The following is a 23,020-nucleotide window of genomic DNA, read 5'->3' as shown; positions in this document are numbered from 1 at the left end:
TATATATATATGTATATATATATATATATATATATATATATATATATAAAAATATATATATTTTTTTATTGTAAGACAAATAGACAATACATAGACATAACACCTGACACTGAATCCGTCAATATTCATATTATTATATATCATATATTTTCTTTATGGCAGGTGCAATAAATTATAAATAATAAAAAGTATATATTTTAAAAATGTTAAGAAATAAAATCATGCTGCAGATCTTACATAAAGTGTGTCATGGATGCCAATATACTGTACCTCTAAACACTGCTGTCTACTTGGCTATAATTTGTGTAACTTTTATTAAATGTGTATTTGAAAAACGTTCAACAGAAATGAATGTAACATTGAAGATATGACATGCAGCTGTGGATGGTGCCATGGTGGAGAGGGCTGTGACGAGGTCTTACCACACAGTTGCATCAGTCCCAACATCATGGGGCTCAATCCCATATTTATACTTACACACATCTTAAGGCAGCATCTAAGGGAGTCGCCGCTATTAAGTTGACAAAAGTCTGGTGTGACGTGAGCTTTGTTGACCTTTGGCTATAACACCGTAACCCCGGGTCAGCTAACCCACTTCAGACTGTCTGCGTCTGTCTGCTGAGACAAAGAGGATTTACCCCTAATCTGGCTTTAACAACAGCAGAAGCGCATACAATAACACTCCAGAGAATAGGACTAATCGTGATTATCAAGAGGGAACAATTACCTCTAATAAAATCAATTCTGCTGATTGACAGAGCGAACGAGAGCAAACAGTAACTTGATTGGATTTGATTAGAGTTGACTTTATATATTATAACAAAGAAAAAAACACCTCAACAAATGATTTAAACTATTTTGGATTTGAAAAATATGACCCTGACATGACCTAATCCTTATTTCAAACAACATAAAAAACTTGAGGTGGTACTGATTGTGGCTCAGTTATCCCCAGAAGGAATCGCTCGCCCTGCATGACACAAGCCAACAAAAAGCAGCACAAACTCGAGTACCAAAAAAGCACAAAGGCAGCTGATGAGCTGACAAAAAGGTTTGATTGTAACACCGAGCAAATGCTGGATTTGATTGCCGCAATGAGGAAATGGCTTTAACAGGTGGAAGTGTAGCTGGGGAAGTGTACAATTCATAATCTCGCCTCATTACTAAGCAAATGAATTCAATCACCTCTCTTTGGTAAGCGGCTTGATAAATCCCTTTAAAGTGGTGTGTGGCTTCAACCACGGCAGCTTTAATAGATGCAGAGCTGCTAACGCATCGCTCTCATTGACGCATGCGCTCGCTAGTCCGCTAAGATTAGCTTAAACACAATTGTTGGCCTCAAGCTAAAAAAAAAACCCAAATCAATAAGGTTGGGGCTCTGTGGGGAGCAGCGAGGAGTATTTTTTTTTTTTATAGCTTTACAAATTTTATTCATATGTCCCTGGAGAGAACCAACTGCAGTGAGCTTAAGCTCGAGATGAGGGCAGGAGCGCCAAACCGGCAGGGCCGTGTTGGAAAATGCAGATTTGAGACGACAAGCTGTGTCCTCCAGAAGAGCAGGCGCAGCTCCTCTGGCCCCCAAACTAAGGGAGAGTTTCACCCAGATCAGAGAAAAGCAGTTTAACACCATTACTACAACCTGCAACTACAACCAAGACACAGCAGGGCGTGTCCACTGGGACACGAGAAGGAAAAGATACAGAAAACGCGATGGTCAAACACAGACTCGTGCCTCGAGTCTTATTCTGAACACTGAAAAATGTCTTCAATGACGCCTTGACATTTGCAGCATTAAAGGCCAATCAATGCGTTTGTCGTGTCAAATCAGGGCAGAAGCGTTCATTCAGCAACGACTTACTCAAACGCAGACACAACTTATCTCTCCATGCCTGGCAACAAATCCACCCTGCAGCCCTAATCAATTCGTCAGACAGCCTCTTTTTGAACACATACATGCACATCCACGCACACACACACACACACATGCGCACGCACACGCACGAGAGTAAGGCACTGTGATGATTAGCTTGTCCCACTTAATCACTTCCTATTAGAGACACCTGCAAGGTTGCAGCAGTCTTGTGTGATTATGTGTAATCATAGAAATGTCACATTCGAATGATAAGCAGCACGGTAAAATGGCTCCAAGCACACCACCGAATCACCGGCTATTCTCATGCATGGGGAAAAAATATTTATTTAAGTCTCACAAATATAGACAAAATTAAATAAAAAAAAACATATTCACACAAGATTCACGAACATAATCTCACACATAATTTAGCATATGCTTTGCAGGCGTTTAAATACACACAAGCCGAGCACCCACACTAGGCTGTGAGAGGGAGGGGGGGGGGGGTGTATCTGCTGTGGATAAAAAAACATCCCTTATCAGCTTCTTCATAGAGGAGCTGGGAATGAAGGCATTTTCTCAAATGAAAGGCGGCCTTTGGAGATAAGCCGAGAGAGAGCAAGCTCAACTAAGCTTTCAGATTGGACTGGGCCTGCAGAGGGAACAGAGGAGGACGGGAAGCAAAAGAAACTGAACGGACGGATGAAATGATAGATGGGTAGATTGTGGATGAAGTGCTGGGAGGACGGTGCGGGCTCGTATTTGGTGCCGTGTTGTGCTTAGAGGCAGATGCGTGCCTACACAGGAGGAGTGCGTGGCTTTTGTCTGCCGTGGAAGTGCTTTCATAAAGCGTATTTAGAGGATGTGGGTGTGAAAGCTATTGTGTTGACCCCGCTGTTTTGTCTGTGCCGGCGTGCACGTGTGCGTCGGTGCCTCCTGTCTATCCCTGTGCTCGTACGCTGGCCCTGTCTGCACAGCGCGCTGGCACATCTTCTCTGCTGCGCCAGGCGGTATGCCGCGCTAGAATAACCCACTTCAAAGAGGCCCATTGTCACACACTAATGTGGCAAACGGCAGCTAGCGAGACTGGATATTCCCTCTGAGATGGGGGAGGAAGAGTGGCGTGGGAGGGGCCAGGGAGCAGGAGGGAAGGGGGCGGGGGCGGGGGGGGAGAGAGAAAGAGAGAGAGAGAGAGGTTTGTTCGCAAACTCACTGCTGTGCCAACATTAATCATGTAGACTCTCATAAAATCATTAGAGCTGATCATTCCCAGTCAGGCTCTCTCTCCACAACGGCTCAGTACCGACGACAGGAAGCGAATGCCAATTTCTGTAAGAGTTCTAAGCCAACACGCAGACGCACTCAGAAACAACACTAACACACACCTTTGTAGTGCAAAATATCAACACAGAGAAGTGAGACAGCTGAACTAAACAGCAGGTGACTTGAGATGTATTTATGTACAAAGCTTGTACATCTTCTACGTGATTCATATATAATTATGTTTGCAGACTCAAAAACGCCCATGCACAGATTCTCCCCCACCAAACTCATTTAGGTATATTCATATTCTGTTTGTGTGTACTCATTGCAGACCCATTACACATTTATACCACTGATGGCATTTAAATGTGTGTCTGCCTGAACAAAGAATGCAAGAATTTCTATATTTGTATTTGTGGTTTTTCATTTGATTTAAGTGTATCATAAATAGGCAACGTGTGTTCTGCTGTGCACAAGCTCTGCCAATTTAAATGTGTCGCTTTGTGTGTGTGTGTGTGTGTGTGTACAGAAAATGCTTACTATTTATACTTGGGATTGCATCGTGTGTGTGTGTGTGTGTATTGGTTTGCACGGAAAATGCAAACCATATGCTTTGGTGATTGCATTTCGTCAATTGATTTATGTATATTTATTAGTTGTTTAGGCGCAGCAATTCAATAATGAGATCTACTTTTTGGGTGCGTTTGTGTGTCTGCAAAAAATGCATACTATAATTTATGTATTGTGTTTGTCTTTTTCCAATAAATTATACATTTCGTGCAAGTCTTAATTTTGTGAAGTTCATTCACATACATTATTTAAGTTTAAGGAGATTGTTTGTTTCTCAACTGACTTTTATTTAATTTTAATGTTTTTTACTGCTGTTTACAACGGCTGTAAACAAACATTTTATAGAAAACATATCTAAGTTCATTGAAAGGGCTGTGGATCAATATATGAGGGACAACAATAAAGAGTATGGTGAAACAGCAGCTCTTTAGTTAAGTGTAAATACCGCCTTTATTATTTGTCCAATACGTTCCATATAATTGTGCTCGTGTGTATTGCACTAGTACGAGGATCGGACATTAATTCCCAGCCTCTGTAATTAATCTGCGGAGCGGTGAGCTGTTAAACGCTCCTGAGATGGCGCGCAGTGCAGGCGTAGGTCAGCATCCCGATGGCTAACAAAGCGCTGCAGCAAAGACAGCCATGAGAGCTGGATCCCCGAGTCTTCTGCTTACACTTACCACCATTTACACACTAGCTGCACTCTATTATGCACATTGGACCCTGGAGCATTACAGATCGGTGGTCGGGGCAGCAGGCTCTGATGGCAGGACTGGACTGCAAAGTCAATCTCCTTTGTTACTTTCTCAGCTGCTGCTCCTCCTCCTGGGTGGAGCACCGAGGCGGTTACATAGACAGCCGGCATGATGACTTACAAACACACGAGAGACGGTGCGAGAACTGAGAGGGAATAAGAGGAATAAGAGTGCACACTCCTTTTCAAGTTATATTTCCTTTAAGTTTCAATCCGTTCTATGTTGCACCTGTCTCAGTTTTTAGCGCTCTCTTCCTTTTCTTTATGCACTACTTCTCATCCTTCAGTCAGGTCTGTCCCTCTCAACAGCCTTTAACTCTTCTCTCAATCATTTATGTCGAGGTCAGAGAATAAAGTGGAGAAGAAGTCGAACCATTCTGTCAGAAGCTGCCTAACCTGCTAAAGACCACTGAATTCACAAGGGCACACACACACACACACACACACACCCACACACACACACACACACACACACACATACATGCACATACACACGCGCGCAGCACTAGGAGATGATGTGCTTCTGCTTCCCTTCAAGGTCCTCATCTTTAGCCTCAGCACCCGGGGAAAGAGAGGCTAAGTGGTGAGGTTTTGGTGCCGAGTGCAGCGCGGACCATTTCTCATGTTGTCAGAGCTCCTGCTGGGCCTCACATATGCCTGCAGCTCTCAGCATCCAGAAGCCTTCACTCCAGCAGACGGGCCAATCAAACTCACGCTGCCACTACAGTGAAATGACTTGAACTGTCACTCACACACAGGGGGCCCCCCCGAGGCCAGTAAGGGACATGTACGTACAAGCGCTGTATGTGCAAAAGTAGACACATATAATTTCTGTCAAAATACAACTTGCACACCATTTTTACTTGGTCTTGTCTTTGTCTCAGACGAGGGCTCTGGATTTTATTTTAAGACCACTCAAGACCAAAGCTGCAGTAATGTCACTAAACTGTCTGAAATAAATGTCTGCGTCGGCCTCGGCCTCGGCCTCGGCCTCAGTCTTGACTCCATCTCAACCCCTTAAAGTCTTGGTCTTGTCTATGTCGTTTTACACTCTGGTTCTTGTCATGACTCGGTCTCGGTTCAGGTGGTTTTGACTACAACAATGGCCTCTGCAACAAAGAACGTACACGTGTGTGTATGAAAACAGAAGAAAATGATTGTCTGGGTCATGTTTTGGCAACTTCATCAACTTCATTAACCTCTGCTCTTTGCTGACCTTTGACCTGTGTGAAGGGCACCTGCAGGTCCATGTACACGGCTCTAAATAACTTAACTGCATTAGTCCACTCACTCGGCCTGCTCTCCAAGCCCTTTTGAAGAAAATTCATGCAAAAAAAAGCCCTAACAATCACACACATTCAGTTTCTTCTATTTCATCTCATTCAAGGTATTCCTGTATTTTCAAGGATGACACCCAGATACAAAAATAAGTGAATGAATTCAATACAAATGTAAAACGTTGTTTCATATTTAAACGAAAGCTCCATCAACTTATCATTTTACTTCTGTGACATTGTTGGATTGGTAAAATTGATGCAGCAGAACCAGAGAGATTACCTCTTTTTAGTCCACACCTGCCGCCTACAAAGAGATAAGAAGCGGGCGATAGAGGTCTGGAAAGCTAACTTCTCTTTAACTTCACCCTCCCACATTTCTTTCATTTATTTGCATTCGATTTGTTGCACAGATTCCTCGTTTGGGCTTAATGGCTTTTTTTAATCATGTGCAGAGGTACTCCCCAAGACCTGTAAACGGACTTTGATGTAAGATCGGTGGAGTCTCCCTTTAATACAGTGCAATCATACATAAAATAAATTCCTCAGAGGAGTGCCAGATATTGTTATTTTTCCAAAACAACTTCAAAAGACAATGCGCTTCGAAAACACACTTTGTATTATGTGTATAGTTTAGACTGCTGCTCGAATACCAGCACCTAATTACAAAATGACTCCTGAAAGTCACTGAGCATCAGAGGATGATTTGCAACATCGTGATAGCTTCGATGAATAGAATCCTCCTTTTAACTCACATCACCTCCTGGACTGATCTCTACAGGGAGAGATGAAACAAGATCAAGAACAGTAACTACAGCAGGACCTGAAAGAAAAAATGGAGTTTTGGAGTGATAACACGCCCCACTGTTCCCGTTTCCCGGGAGCAATGGCTGACTGCCACATTAAAGTGACAAAGAGCCACACGCATGCATCGACTACTGCATAAAACTTTACACCAGTGGGACAGAATATAAAATGCAGTAAGATGAGAAACAATAAATATGAAATAATATATTACACAGTTAGTGGGAGCACGAGACATTCCTCTCACTCTCTCAGGAGTCTTTACTGAGATGACGCAGACTAATAGGAGCAGAGCTAATGAAAAATAAAAAAGTCAGTGTGACTACATATTTGTCATTGGAGGTGAGGTGTTTGCTGAGCTAATAGAGCAGTGGGTTATTTGTCTCTGCTGTGTGTGTGTGTGTGTGTGTGTGTGTGTGTGTGTGTGTGTGTGTGTGTGTGTGTGTGTGTGTGTGTGTGTGAGAAAGAGAAGGTTTAAATGGGTTGAGTAGGAGCTGGAGAGCTGCCACCTTCATCCCTCTGGCTCACGAGGGATGAACAAAGAGACAGGAGGCTCAGGAGATCCATCCATCATAATGTCTCATTGCCTCTCACACTTTGCTTTTGCATATGCACGCACGGACACACGCACACACACACACGCACACGCACGCGCTTTAGCCCGAGAGGAAAAAGCAAATCACACACTCGAGGAAGAGCATGTCCGTCTGAGAGGCTGATGTGCAGATGTGGAGCTGGTGGGAAATGGAGCAAAGCCCTCCTCAGTACAACAGTGCGGCCTTTTAATTAACCCCCTCATTTACACCACCTGCACTTCAAACAGACGTGCTTTTGCTGCACACTGCTTGGGAACCCCTCCAGCCTCTACACATTAAAGCTGGAACCGGGGGTTGAGAGGACACAGGCGTCTCAAGGTCGAGGACTGGCTGTTTGGGCCATACGTATGCTATCGTTACGCTTGTCTCTAAGAAACAACAGTGCTTCTCAATGGCCGCTCTACTTATTTTCATCAATCTCTCACCGCCCCGGCTTTCAGGATGTGCCCAGCCCCCCTACGGTCTCGGACTGTAACCCTAACCCCCTGTAATTAGTCCCGATGAAGCTTGGGACCCTGTTTAGCAGAGATTAACCCGGTCCCATGCATTCCCACCCCCCTTCACACACCTCAGATCCCGCAGATAAAAAATGGGTGGAAGAGGAAGAATGGCACCCACTCCCAGAGGGACAGGCCTATAATCAGCCCTCCTGCAGTCCCACAACCTGTCTCCTGCCTAAGGGGGGCAACGGGGGGAGGAGGGAAGAGGGGAAGGGGGGTCACGAGCAGTTGGGCAAAGTGAGGCTTGGTCGATCCCCCACCACTGAGTGGGAGCGGAGCCCTGCCTCTCCGAAGGCAACAACACGGTGAATTATCATGGCCGACTCGTCAACTGTTATCTGGTACTGCGAAGAAGCCGACGCTCCCCTGTGAGCTACCAAGTGGCGTTCAAGACGACATAATGGCCGTGCTCAAATCAACACAAGACATAGGCCCGAGTAGTTAGAGCTCCACTTGGCATCCATCAGAATTGCACTTTCGTGAGGCGACTAAAAGGGAGAGAACACTGACACGAGAGGGATGGAGGCAGCAGTTCAGTGAAACACCTCCACGCTGGAGGCTTTGGTGTCCCGCGTATACATCCACGCTCACTGGTGGAGGGATTGGGAAGTGGCGTTGGGGAGGAGTAAATATCTGGAGAAATGCTAATGTGGCATCCATTTGCATGAGTCATTGGCCCGTGAACCGAAGCCATTTTGAGAGCACCGAGATCTCAACGCGCCCCACAATCTCAGCAAATAGCCAGATCCATCACGTCCAGCGGCCCGGTGTACCTCTGCGTTTCCGTCCAAGTGATATCCAAATCCACATCCTATCAGCGTATTCCCTTAAGACCTTTGTAATAATCTTGTCATTTTCACTTTCAAACGCTCCGTCCATTTATTTCGCCACTAAAACGTACAAAACGACTTAATGCTCAGAGACCGATGAGAAAATGTACATTTTGAATACAAGATTGAATAGCTCCATCCCTCAGTTCAGCTCACACAGATACATGTACAGCTGATATAATCAGAGATGAGATGGAGTTTATTATGCAAATGAAGTAAAGAACTTCTCTGTTCGGGATTTAATGTATCTTTTATTCTCATTTTTAGCTATTATAAATCAAATCAAAAGTATCAAATATAGTCAAGATTTTGTATTCCACTGTTATGAAACCTCTCACACACACACACACACACACACACACACACACACACACACACACACACACACATATAAATATATATATATATATATATATATATATATATATATATATGTATATATATATATATCAACTTATATGCCTTATATATATATATATATATATATATATATATAAATATATATATATATATATATATATATATATATATATATATATATATAAGACATTTTGAAAAAATACAAGTGAACAAGTCATTGTCTAAAGTTTCTTTGTAAAATATGAAATAAGTGTTTAAGTATTATTTTATATACTTGTCATTGAAGCTCACATATTTCAATCAAGAAATCCTTTACACACCGCGCTGTCGTCCTCTGCACATTAACTCCCATCACACAGTTTCACACAAATCAGTTCTTTGCAAATAGACAATAATTCCAGCACTACCAATGTTTACCGGACATGTATTTACTGATTATTTGCTCATCGATGGAGTCGTTGATGTACATTTATGCACCTCACATGTATGTAGGCCACCTAACAATCCGGATGCTTTCGGACTTTCTCACTTTCCAGAAAAAGACTTATTCAACATTCTCATTATTAATGTGCAGCATCCATGTGCTCCATTTTCCCAATGTGAGAATAAACTTCCAGCTGTGGGGGAACGAGGAGGACGCAGGTCGGTGGCTCAGGTGTCCGTAACTCCGCACCAGTCGGGACGCGCACATTTGGATTTCGCGATCTGAGCTCCAAATAACTTGATCGATGCAGTTTAAACGTTACAGTGCCCACTACAGTGACGTGTTAACGACTACATGACCGAAACGATTGACCCATTCCGCTTGAAATCCCATCACAAAACGACTGTTTTTGCGCGCCCGATTATTACCCCATCATTACTATTTCTAACAGTCCCGACTTTCACTCCGCCTCCTCCTCGCAATGATGCCTTTTAATGTCTGATATTTTATATAGTTTAGATATACCGAATGAGATTCATTTCTCATAACACCGCTGCAACATTTCTACAACACCCACATGGACACCAGCCGTGGTATTTCTGGAACCCTCCACATGTGTCAAAGGGTTTCCTCTCGTCAGCGCAGCCACATCCTCCCTGGTAAAGAGTGGAGTATCGGACACTCACCGATCAGCATCGTGCGTCCAGGACAGTACCCGCGTCTCTCCAGCTCGGCGTGTCCCCGTGCGTAAAAACACTATAAATGTTACGCACTTTTATCCCCAGAGAAAGAGGACATGCACGACGCACAGGTGCGGACCGGAGGCGTTCCTGTAGTTGCAAAGAGCCGCGTATTTCTACCGGAGTCGATTCAGATTGACTTGCTCCCCTCTCTTGTCTCTTGTGAAATGACAACTAGTTCTTTGCGACACTGTATCCTTTTTGCCCTCTGTTTTTTTTGGCGACCAATCCCCGAGAAATCTCAGATCCTATATTGATGCGCGTTATCCTCAGTTAAATCCTACGGCTCGTGCTGCTGCTCCACTTGGCCTGAAGGAGGCGAGGAATGGGTCTGCTGGAGAGGGGCTGGGTGTAATTGCCTGTTCCTTCTCTCTCTCTCTCTCTCTCTCTCTCTCTCTCTCTCTCTCTCTCTCTCTCTCTCTCTCTCTCTCTCTCTCTCTAGTTATACCTCTTTCTCCCTTCTTTCAGTGGACACCTTTTTTTTTTTTTATCTTGACAGCAAAATGCACAGATGGGAAAATTAGCTGTTTCTTTCCCCCCACAGTCTTCCTCCCTGTACAACTTGGCACCACATTAGCCCTCTTGTCAAACTTACTGTCTCACTGGTCAGCACTGTAACTGATGTCCCAGACATATGTTCGCCAAAGGAGTGAAAAGAAAAACACCAGGTGGGAAGCATAGAGTGGCTTCAGGTGGCAGACGCGTGATCGCCGCACTGTAAACATTGAGGGAAAGAAAAGAATATTTTCTGAGACAGGTTTCCGTTCGTGCTCTCCCAAGGATGATTTGTGTGCACTTGTCAAGGCAGCTTGCGTGTGTGCACGTCAGTGTGTGAGTGAAAGCGACGGGGGAATGACTGCAAGTGATGGTTTCTCACAGCCATCTCTCCTGCCAGTCTGCTCCTCCTTTGTGTCTCTTCTTGTCGATGCATAATTTGGTGAAGCTGACACATATTCGGGGATTCAGAATTGGCTCGAGAGCATAGAGAGCCTGGTCATATTAAATTTCTATTTGTTCAAATGGTGTGTGTGTGTGTGTGTATGTGTGTGTGTGTAAGCATAGATAGTGGGTTTAAGAGCCTTGGTGCAATGCTAAGCTGTCCTGGAGCTACTCCAAAGCACATCTCCCAGGGTGCTATCAGGAACTTCATTACAGCATTAAATTGCTCCCTCTCTGCCTCTTAGTTCATTTCCCCTTCCTTCCCTATTCCTTCCTCCTCTCCTTCTTCCTCTCCCTCTCCCTCTCCCTCTCTCTCTCTCTCTCTCCCTCCTCTTTGCATCCATCTAATCGTACCCTTGCCTCTCACTGCGTCTTTCTCTGTCTTTATCTCCTGTTGCTCTTTTCCCTCTCTTGCTGGTTTGGCAGAAATGCCTGCTGGTGCTGCTGTGATCATGTTATCGGTGTGGGGAAAAAGGGTTTGCAAAAATATGTTTCAATTGTTCTTGACATGCACCGTGCAGTCGGAATTAATACCGGTACATCTGCTGTCTCGAATCCCTTACTTGCATATCAACTCGTGACGCTGTTTATCAGTCAAGTTTGTTATTGTGTAGTGAGAGAGCTGCTCCACAGGACTACACTGCAAGTGTGAAAGTGGAGCGTGGCGGCAGTCAGGGGTGCTGGAGATCAGATTGCTGATAGAGAGTTCCCTTTTAAACATGAAATATTGCTCTTGACAGAGCGTCACGCGATGTGTGAGCTACCTTTCCCCTCCGATCGAGCTTTCTGTTTCTTGCCAGTCACAGAGGCAGCGATGGACCCAGAGACTCTCCCCTGGGGGCGGAGTGAAGGACGCTGGCGCAGCTGTCCTGCCGCCTCATGCCAACCGCCGGCCCGCTGGCTGGCACACCAGAGCCGGGGCTAATTAGAAACACGGGACTGACTCCAAGCTTTACATCGGTCAGCTTCAGACAAGAGGATTTGTTCGAAGCGATTTGCTCTGTATGTTAAAAGTCACTCCAGTGGAGTCGGAATACGTGGTTACGTCTCTCAGGGGTCCAACATCATTCAAGTGTCCTCCAGAATTAACAGCAAATGTGTTTTGAGTAAATCCTAATGCCACTGGGTTACCACAAGCTTTCTGTAACCTTTACCAAAGGTGCGTTTGTTTTGCGTTTGTTTTTGTTTTTGTGCTTTCCCGCTGAATTTAAGCATATTTTAATCTCCTGTGCGGAGGAAAAGGAAAGGGGCCGTGTGAGGCCGGTAACGGGGTCTGAAGACTGCTTGGCCGCCGGTGTGAGGCCGGTAACAGCCCATATTGCGCCGGGTCCGTTCTTCTCTGAGTCTGGTTGTTTGTGAACGCAGCCCAAAGTGGGTGATAAACTCCACCCAGTGCAGTAAACCACTGCAGTGAACTCAGCAGACACTCGGATCATCTCCCTGGTCAATAAGCTGCAGCTGACACTGACGTGAAACACATTCAAATGAGCGGAAAAAACCACAGGACACAACATCCGTTTTTTAAAATAGTGACTATGGAAGTGTTCAGAACATTTCTGACCACATCCAAACATCTTAATGCGTATTAGTTCTGAGGGAATCTAATTTTTAGGAGACAGAGTTACTATACTTAGACACAAGTGGAAGTTTTTGGCATCAAAGTCGTGCACTTTGCTTGCCCACCTGGATCCCGATGAGTCACAAGCAGGGAAAAATGTCCCCACTTCCCACAATGTTGCCAGGGAACATAATCCAGATAATATTGTAGTATTGAGAGTTAAAATTGTGTTCTTGTTGAAATTGCATTTGTCTAGAAGGAAGAAAACGGTATATTAATGCACAATACAGTCCATATTGTTCACAGAGAGACTGCGATGGGGTCCAATGTCGCTCATTTCAAGTTGCCTTGCTGCAAGTACTGCAATGTATGTCAGGTCAGCACAAATAATCACCATCCTGATTGTTTCGTTTCATTAGAGGGGGCTGATGGCGAATCGGCAGTCAACGCTGGTGGACTTTGTTAAAACTAATGGTAATTACTGAGAGACGAGTCTCTATGGTGACGAGGGCCGGACCCCGGGGAGGAGAGAAGGTCAAGTCGTCACACTCGAGTCTTACAAAGTGTGTCTTCTTTCCACGACTCCGTGCTTTTCTTTGATGTCTGCAAACCCAAACAGGATCCAATGCTGGATTTCAATAATAGAAAAATGAAGCAAGGTTTGTCAAAAAAGTGACAGATGGACAGAAATGTAAATGTTTGTTTACGAGCTAAAGAAACTACAGAAGAGGTGAGCGGCTTGTGATTATCATGCAGTGTGCGTGTTCGCTGTTGCGTGCCGGCGCGGCCGCCACGGTTGGTTTCGGGGTGGATGAGCTGAGGTATAGATGGGTGAGAGCGCGAGAGAGAGAGAGAGAGAGAGAAAGAGAGAGAGAGAGAGAGAGAGAGAGAGAGAGAGAGAGGCAGAGGCTTGTAGGAAGCTCTGGGACAGCGTGACAGCGAGGCCACGAGACCTGAGGGGAGGAAGGAAGAGGAAGCGTGAAATATGGAGATGGCTGCTGTCACCTGAGACGACGCCGTGCGAGTCTAATGCCATGTGACATCTTTTCAGCGGTGGCATCTGGGCATCTCGACAACATCCTCCCACCTACTCCCCCTCCCTCTTTTGCCCACATTCTCCTCACATACACAAACTTGCGTTAGTCATTAACAGAGGGCAACAAATACCCAGAAGCCCTCTCCCCCGATGCTGATGTGAAGCTCATCCGTCTGTTAGCAGCAGCCTGATCAATACCTGTCGTGGCGTGACAGCTTCCCGATGTCCACCTTTTTGTTTTCCAATATGCGGCGGGAGAAAGTAAGAGCGAGATGAAAGTGACACGGCGGTGTTTGATGAGCGCGTGCGTACGGGAGGGCAGGAACGTGGGTTTGGGAGTTGTGTGGAGCGCTAAACAAGACGCATGCTGCTGCCACTCCTCTGGGTTTATTGGATATTGATGCATAGCTGAAGATTATGTGTTTCGTTCCGCGGGCAACAACGTTGTCCAGAAGTCATCTGGACAGTTCACAGCGTGGCGTTCGCCACAAATAGACTAAATATTCAGCATGTACACATCCAGCTCTGTGAGCCTCTGCTTGTACAGGAGCTTGTGACAAATGCAAATGTCTCTGGAAATGTGTGTTTTCTGATCCCAGCCACATGCCAGGGTGTAATGAGTGACAGGCTAATTTGTGAGCCATCAAAGGGGAAAGCTCGCCCTGCCTCTTTCTCTGCTGTTCCAAGCCACCGGCCTCCTCAATTAGAGCTGGCGCTGCCAACCTGCCGCTGAGGCCCGGCTAGGTAATGAGTGGCAGCAGCACACAAGGCGAACAGCCATCTATCTTTCTCCCTGACTCTCTCGCTCTAAACTAACAATTTTCCTTTCTTTTTCTCTCAGTGCCACCCCTCTCGAAACTAACAGCTTTCAGTCTCCCCCTTTTCTCTCTGAACGATCAACTCTCTGGCTTTCTCTCTTCCTCGCTCTCTCGCTTGTGAAATAACTTTGTCGAAAGTAAACTCTGCACATTCTTACTTCGCTTTCTCACACTCTTCTTTTTTTTGAAAGGCTGACACTAAGCTGAGCGCTCACTCTCTAAATTGACATCTCTCTCTCTCTCTCTCTCTCTCTCTCTCTCTCTCTCTCTCTCTCTCTCTCTCTCTCTCTCTCTCTCTCTCTCGCTCAGTCCCTCCAGCAATTTGCTTACTTCATTTGGCATATTTTTTCCCCTTTCTAGACCAAAACCTCCCCACACTGCTCTCAAACCTCTTTCTCTGACAAACAAACAAATGAATTGAAGAGCATTGAGAGGGAACAGCCTCGGAGCGTAACGGCTGGGCTGGCTGGCTGACAAAGAGGCTGACTGACAGAGAGACTAACTAACTAAGTGACAGAAAGACTGACAGGAGGGTGGAGGAGGACTTAGAGGGTGACTGTGAGCAGCGAAAGTAATTTAAAGATGGGGGGACAAGAAAGACAAGATGCTTAAGGGTGACAGTGTAAGATGCCCACTCATATACCTGCACCTGAAGGCAACTCTAACCGGTGATTACATTGTGTTGCTCAACTTGCACAAGAATATATATATATATATATATATATATATATATATATATATATATATATATATATATATATATATGGGTTTTATATGGGTTCTGTATGTATCTTCCTTTTCTTCACAGAAACAACAGTATACTATCCTACATAGTGACATTATCTAGGTTTGTCAATTGGACCCTACGAGGAAAATGAAAATGTTTAATAAATAATTTATCATTGATTAATTAATAAGAAACGGCCCATTTATATGAACAAAATTTGGTTGTGAAAAATCTATTTGTCCTGTTGGCCATTACTCACCACTACTTACCTCCTGTGAAGGAGCTGCAGAGCACAATTATTAAAAGTTATTAATGCAACAACTCTCTAATTCAGTTGGTTGTAACGATCCATCACATCTGGAGTGTTGCAGAAATAACTTGTTAATGAATGGATTTGGGGTGTGATGAAGCTCTTCAGCTGTTTTACAGATTCTAAGTGGTGACGCGATTGCTAAATTAAAGAGCTGGATTAAACGACTAAGGACGTTATGCTTGAAAAGGTCGTTTTCAACAACCTGGAAACATGCATTGTTCTTTCAATACTGAACATGTAGAGCAGTAACGATTGATTATGTATGAGCCATTAATACAAGCGTTACATATCACTTATTAAACTCCTTGTGAAGAATGCTGCCTAGGAACCATATTATTGTACGCAACTATAAATGATACATGGCGGGGCCCAGTCCTGTCAGGATGGCTTCTGGGTAAGATTTGATGAGACAGACAGCATAAGGTCTGATTCACCCGGCTTCCCCTGATCACACAAGACGTGAATGTCGTGGGTGATAGTTAGCGAAACCGTATGCAGCCAATAGTCGCTGCAGTAAACTGTTCCAGAAATAACCCTGGCTACAGCAGATACGTCGAGCTGATAATATTTGAAAGTATTGATCGAATGCACTTAAAAGATCAACATGTGTTAGTTACTGTGACTAAAATGTTTCTTCATAAAAAGCTGTAAAGATAGTGTTAAATAGCTTGATCGTGTGAGTTAACCCAAGCACTATCATCTCAGCATGACACTGCAGAAGAGAGGTGTGCGTGTGTGTGTTTGTGTTTGTGTGTGTGCGTGTGTGTGTGTGTGAGAGCTCTTCCACTTGCACATTCCTCATCACAACAGGAGAGAGGACACTCCATTTAGCATCACTGTCAAATATGGTTTCACAGAAAGAGAACAAGAAGAAGAGACGGAGCAAACGTCTGTGCATCGTGGAGGAAGAGGGAGTTGTAAGGAAAGAGGGAAGATGGGTTCCCGAGCATGAATAAATCATCAATGCGTTCCGTTGCCTTGGCTTGGTTTCACAAGTGGAAGATGAAGGAGGAGAGCGGGATGTGGAGGAGGTGAGGGAGGGCAAAACAGAGAGGGGAAACTGCTGGCTGAGGGGAACAAAAGGCAGGTGGGAATCCTAACGTCTGCTTCGTGCTTCAAGTGGAACCACGAGGGCGTCTTCAGCCGTGCTGACGTAACTGCTGCCAAGAATAACCGGACGCTTTGGCCTGAATGGGAGAGCCGTGTGAAAACCCAGGCACAAAATTATGTATTGCAAAATGTATGTTGAAAGCTGACCCTCTTGTGCTCCGCCATCTTTGAATTGCAGGTCCAGTTCCACATCAATGTGGGCTCCACTCAGGAAAACAGCTCATCGCTGATATCGGCCTGAGAGGTTTTGCATAGCTGTTACACAGTGTGAGTATTTCTTTCATTTTCAAGGCTCTTTCAGAGGAGGATATGACACCCTGTCCAACACAACTACGTGCCAGTTTGGCATAGCATGTGGACATCAGTGTGCCATACTTTGACCCGTTGTTTGTCACTCTTTGAGTGACAGTGGGACGATGTCCCTTGCTGTGACCCTTACATGCCGAACTATAAATCAACCTTGAGTATGTTCTTTTTGTTCCATTATTTTTGTTATTATTATTTTATTCTGAATCAGTGAGGTGGACTGCAACTCTTTTATCTTTCACTCTCCCGTTCCAAGGCTAGCCACAGTGACTAATGCTGTACAATGAATGACTAATGCTGGACTGTACTTGGATTCATTAATTACTGCCTTGGCACTGCAAACTGTAATTAAAGGGTTTACACTTAATTAAGAGGTGATATACCTTTTTTCCCCCGTTTTTTTTTTCAATGTGAATTAATTCATTGCAGCACACAGGAATGAAGTTCACCACCTCTGATCATGTGTTTCCCAAAGCCAGACAGCCACAAACAGAGCAAAGTAACTAGTACCCTAACCAAATTGTTCCTCTATGAAAGACACTGAAAGGAAATTGTGTTCAATCTCGCCTTGACATGCATTGTTGTTGTGTTATTTGGTTCAGACTTCCTTAGCATATACGTTCTTTAGTATTTATTAAAGACATAAATGGAAAACTGCTTTACTCTGTGTTGTCAGGCTGATGTGGAGCTCCTCTGTGAGTCATTTGGAAAATACAGAAAATATTACAGTGCGTGTTGCAACATTGTATGAGGCCAAAACAAATCAATATCTTATTCATTATCAGTGGTGGCTCAAGGCTGTACATCGCCACAAATTATACGTTTTCCCTCTGGTTTTTGCAGGGTCACTCATGTTCAGACATACTGATGAGTACCCTGATCTTATAAAAAAAAAAAGGACATAAATGTCGACAAACAATTACAATTTACTAGCTTATTCTGCCTACAAATGAAAAACTCCATCAATTTTTCAATTCAATTTGGATATGTTTTTAACTATAATCAAGGTAAAAAAGGGGTAATAATTTGGGATAATACACATCAGTTGTCAGAGTGTATATATTGATATAGTGAATATATAGAGGCACAGCCCTAGGCAACATATGTGCACACTTAGGTGGTATTCACCTTGAAGAGCTTGTGTCTTCAGGTCCAATAAATAATACAATAAGGCAGCGAGTGTGCTCGTCGACTCAGATAAAGGAAAGCAGAGTCATTGCAGTGGCAGAAGCTGCTTTGTACACTGAAGATAAGGCTATTCAGAGTTGATAGACATAATAAATGTGGCTATTGACCATCCTCACAATCAGCAAGGTCAAGTGAGCGTTTATTTAGGTAAGGTGAAAGCAGGGAAGGTGCCATCTCTTAGACACTAAACTATGACCGCTAAACCCTTGCATGTGTTTACTATGTGTATCTGTTTTAAGGATGAGCGTTACAGCCGCTTGGTTCGAACCTGCAGTTTCTTGAACAAAACTTTGCACTTTAGAAGATCGTGTGCGCAAACATTGTGCACTTGAAACCACCACAGAGAGACATCCAAGCTGCAGTGTGGTTACTGCGTGCCCCCACATCAAAACTGCAGCGGAAATGACGGCGAAAACAGAGTACGAGAAAAAAGCAAAAGCATTCTCCATCAGATTTACACAACGTGACAGTATGGAAGCAGACCATCAGACAGAGGACGGAAAAGAGAGGCGCAGAGAGGAGAAACAGCTATGATTTGAGATGCGGTTCAGTCTAAAGGGATGAGAGGGGATATTGAAGGTGAGAGGGGGAATAAATCCACTGAGAGGTATGCACTGAGCCACGCACGGCCCAGTGGAAACACTGGAGTTCCACTCTACTCTGGAAATATGACGGCGTTTGATGCACCTGATGGTCGGCCTGGAAAATCAGTAAAAAAAAAAAGAAAAAAAAGGGGCTATAAACGTGAAAGGCTATAGGGTTTGGGCCTTGGAAAAATCCTGCATGTGCACGCTGCCCTGTCCTCTCCCTTCACAGCAAGACCAAGTTAGAGCCCCACCCGGCCCATAACCTCCTTCTGCCCCGTGGAGACCCCGAATGACATATAGACAGACAAAGAGGCCCTCTTGTTAAATGATTTAATCTTCCGTCCTCAAGTACCGGCTAGGAGGCACCTTTGGGAGGAGAAAATATTTTTGGTTCGACATATTTAGTTTCCATAACCTCTGCAAACAAAAGATCAAACACATTACTGAACAGTTAATCAGACCGGCTGCACATTCAAAATGCAATTCAGTATTGTGTGTATAAAAAACATTTGTATACACATACAAGCATATTCCTGTAAATGTCTTGATAACAACCAGGAGTTGGTAGACAGTTAATAATGGACTACACAGCTTTTTACACCGTCTATTTATTTGCAGCCTTCTTGCAGTCGTGCCTGCTTTCTTTGTCTGTGCTATATTCTGATTGGACCCACCAGTGTGCGTCTGTGTGTGGCTCCATGTTCGTATGTGTGTGTTCGTGTTTGGTTGCGGCAGCAGAAGCATGTGGAGTTAAAGGCAACGGCAGGATCGTAAAGGTCTAGAGCCGGGCATGCTGAGATTCATTTCACTGCCATTCAACCGGATAAAATATCACAGCAGTCACCCAATGTCACTTTGTGTGCGTTTGGCTTTGTGTACATGTGTGTGATATTCGTTGATATGTGTGCGCGCGCAGGTGTCGTGCATCATCTCTGAGCTATGCTTTCTGCCTCTGCTACAGTGAGGACACATCACCCTGCTGCCTTCCTGTTTTTGCCCATCACATCCCCCCCCCCCCCCCTCCTCATCCGCCCATCTCCTGACTGACTGCCGGCTCGTCCCTGCACGCCGGGTCACATGGGTGCTGTGGGCGGTTTCACGTCCCATCATTTCCTTTGGCTGGCTGTCGGGGCGCATGAGGGCGCCACGCGAGTCTAATGCTGACGAGCCGAGACAGCTCCGCTCTGACTGGGAGGGGTCTACTGGACCGAGCACAATCTGCAACCGCCACCCCCTCCTCCGCACACACAGATGCACACACACACAAATAAACTAACACACATACTGTAGAGAGCACACCGTGGCAACAGTGTGTGAGCGCCACTGTGCAAATGCAGTGTGTATGCATGCGTAACTGTGTCACTACAGTACAAGCATGAGTCACATCAGAGGGCATAGCGGTGCCTGAAGAGAGCTGTATTTTTGTGGTTGGGTTTATGAATTATAAACATAATTATATCATAATTGCAGACGAATCAACAAGCGTAAAACTGGTAAAAGCACTGTTATCATTTTCATTATTGGGATGGTGCACATGTCGAGCTGCCTCGCGACGAGTCAAAAAAAACAAAACAAGACCGACTATCCAGAGACAGCACACGCACACGAGCAAAAATCAAATGTATCAGAGGGACACGGAAATAAAGAAGGGAAAGTGAGAGGCAGAGAGAGAATGAGCTGTGTCACTGGAATCCAGCCTCAACTGGATCATATTGCAATGTGGACTGGAGGAGGCAGTGGCCTGCTATCTGGACTATGTCACATCTTACACCTGCACACCATCTGTGTGTGTGTGTTTTCATGCTGACGTGGACCCGTGTGTGGGGGCGTGTGCTTCGCACTTTGCTCATCAAGAAGTCCCAGGACAGACACACGCCCGGGGTGAGCGCACACACAGAGACAGGCGAGGTTACATATGATAAAATGCCGGTTAAAATAAGACAGAGCATGTGTCGGGATGAAGAGCGGAGGGGGCGACGAGAAGACACGGAATGAGAAAGTGTTTGACAGAAACAGGCTAACAGTGCGGAGGGGAAGAGAGTGCAGGAGAGACTGACAGACAGACGAGTTGGAATAATAGATAGAGGCGGTGACAGGGAGTCAATGTGATGGCGAGACAATACACAGATAGACGGGCTCCGTCAGGGGGCGGAGGAAGAGGAGCAGGCGGTGGGAAACGCCGCCTTTTTTGTTCAAAGCTGCAAAACTGAGCGTCTGAAGCTCTCCGCCTGCCCTCACAGCGCTCTTCCTCTCTCTTCACACCGGGGGTGGTACTCCATATAGACTACTAGGTTAGTCTCTAATGCCAGCATGCTCTCACAATATTAATTCAGTATTATTGATTATTGATGAATTCGCTAGAAGAGAGGGCAGTCAGAGAATGATGTTGGAGCGTTTTTCATTGATCGGTCTCTCACCTCAGACCATTTCATGCCCCGAGTGCAGCCTCTAATATCTGCAGATTTAAAGAAAGGGATCAAAGCGGTACGGCGTGGCAGCGACTGGAGCTTCTTAACGCATGCTTCGGGAAAATAACTGAGGCACAATAGCCGTGGTAACAGGCACGAAAGTTCGATACTTCCTGCGTTGGCAATGGACGTAAATCATGACCTGCAGAATTGTCTGATACTGGGCTGTCGATTCATCTGGCCTAAACCTCCACATAAGCACTTGACTAAACACTCCGCCCATCGGGGGAAATAATCTGAAAACAGGCCTGATATCGTCCTCCTATCAGTACTTAATGTGTATCAAAGGGTTTCAACAACAACAATGTTCTCAGATAAAGATCCATCAGACAGAATATCATGATTGATACATGTGAACTTATTTGGAGGGTTTTGACCTGAAAATGTCCGTGAATTCAAATGCATCTTTCATCAAACTGAGGATATTGATATTTTATAAATAAAGATACAACCCGTGCTGTATATGGCCCATGCAGGATACTAAGAGTGTGTGTGTGTGTGTGTGTGTGTGTGTGTGTGTGTGTGTGTGACGTATGGAGCGACTGGCGTGCCCGAGGGGGATTGGGCGGCCAAGAGTGCATCTCTCCACCAGCTTCTCCGGCTCATTCATCAGCTCGGCTTCGGTCAGGGCGCATGAGACGAAGGCACGGTGACCAGTGGCCTCCTCTGAACAGTGTCTGATTAACTGACTGGTGGGAAATGGTTGGTGCAGCCCGACATACCGAGTCGCGGTGACACGCGCTCCAAGCCAACAATCGCCACACGGCAGCGTGGCGCCTGCCAGCCCTTTTCAATGCAGCTCTCGACGAGCCGGGACGGAGGAGGAAAAACGGGAAAGCTGCATTTCTGCGAAATGTGTCTCGCATCATTTTCACGGCAACGTGCTTGTCATTTTGAGCAGGGAGAGCGATGGCGGTAAAGGAGAGCACAACAACTGTGGGTATGATAGTGTGTCGTGACATGAAGCCGCACACTAGCTTCATCATTTAAGCAGCTGGAGGTCCTTCCCCTGATTACAGCTCTGGAAGGAGAGAGGCATGCAGATTAGAGAGACAGAGCGGAGAAGAGGAGATGCAAAGCGCTGTGTGACAACTACTTTATTTACTCTCCTCTTCAGCTTCTCTTCCAGAGTCACTACTCGGTTCTGAGCCACTGAGGGGTTTGCTATGATTTCTTTTCACCAAAGGTTTGATCTGTTTGTTTGACACAGAAACACACAGGCATGGAAAAGGCGCACGCACTAAACCAGGTCCCACAAGCAACGGAGAACCTGTCTTCCATCTTTAATCCGAAAGACAAACAAATTCCTGTGTCAAGTGGAACCAAACACATCAGCTGGTGTGTTGGCAGGAATGTCACAGGATCACGACCACTTTGGCAGGTGTACTCTCAGGGGGCGGGAGGGGGGAACATGGCGAAGTGGGATTTGTGTATCGCGGGCGGGTGGAGGAGCCTGGGGACGCCGTTGCCATGCTCCCGTGAGATTCCCACTGTGTACTCTGGGATCGCACCCTTCCTGCGCGCCTCTCACATCACTGCAGGGCGCCAAGGCCATAATCGACCCGCGCGTGTGTTGGTCTCCCGGACGTTAATAGCCTTTGTTGGCTTGTTTTTTTGCAACGATTTTCTAACAAATGACTCTGGAAGGTACCACGGCAAACAAGACAATGGTTTGAAAGAGATCATTATCATACTGCTTTACTTTCTATGGGATTCAAATCCAGGGATTTATTAGTATGTCTACTTCCCTGACCTGGGAAACTGTTTATTACCTAGAAAACCAGCAAGCCGTGTAATGAAGTTGTAGAGGAACATGTAATATTCATAAGCAATACACTCCTGGACCTTGACACGACCTTCAATCCATTGGTCGGGATAATAATGCTCCATTTACTTTGCACTTTGAGACCCCATACCTAATACAAATGTCCATCCTTGCAGAGAACCCATAAAGAATAACCTCTCTGTGCCAGAAGAGACGTGGAAGATATCATATTGAGAAT

At 45.2% G+C, this 23,020-nt stretch overlaps 1 protein-coding gene across 2 annotated transcripts in view; it reads right to left on the bottom strand.

The window, feature by feature from the left end:
• The window catches only part of znf385c (zinc finger protein 385C), a 110,201-nt gene that overhangs the window by 34,455 nt on the left and 52,726 nt on the right, over nt 1-23,020 (bottom strand). Inside the window, exon 1 of one of the 2 annotated variants that reach the window (XM_068579327.1) lies at nt 9,914-10,279. The exons of the other annotated variant lie outside the window; for it this stretch is intronic. Coding sequence (XP_068435428.1) covers nt 9,914-9,923 — 10 coding nt within the window. The 5' untranslated portion in view covers nt 9,924-10,279. Of the gene's footprint in view, nt 1-9,913; nt 10,280-23,020 lie in introns of those variants that run through there. 2 annotated transcript variants of the gene reach the window in all.

Source organism: Clinocottus analis, unplaced genomic scaffold (genome assembly GCF_023055335.1).
Source record: "Clinocottus analis isolate CAN_PGR_092001 unplaced genomic scaffold, fCliAna1.0.p SCAF_16, whole genome shotgun sequence".
Lineage (NCBI taxonomy): Eukaryota > Metazoa > Chordata > Actinopteri > Perciformes > Cottidae > Clinocottus > Clinocottus analis.
Note: the sequence above shows the minus strand (reverse complement) of the source record. Positions and strands in the feature narration are given on the sequence as shown.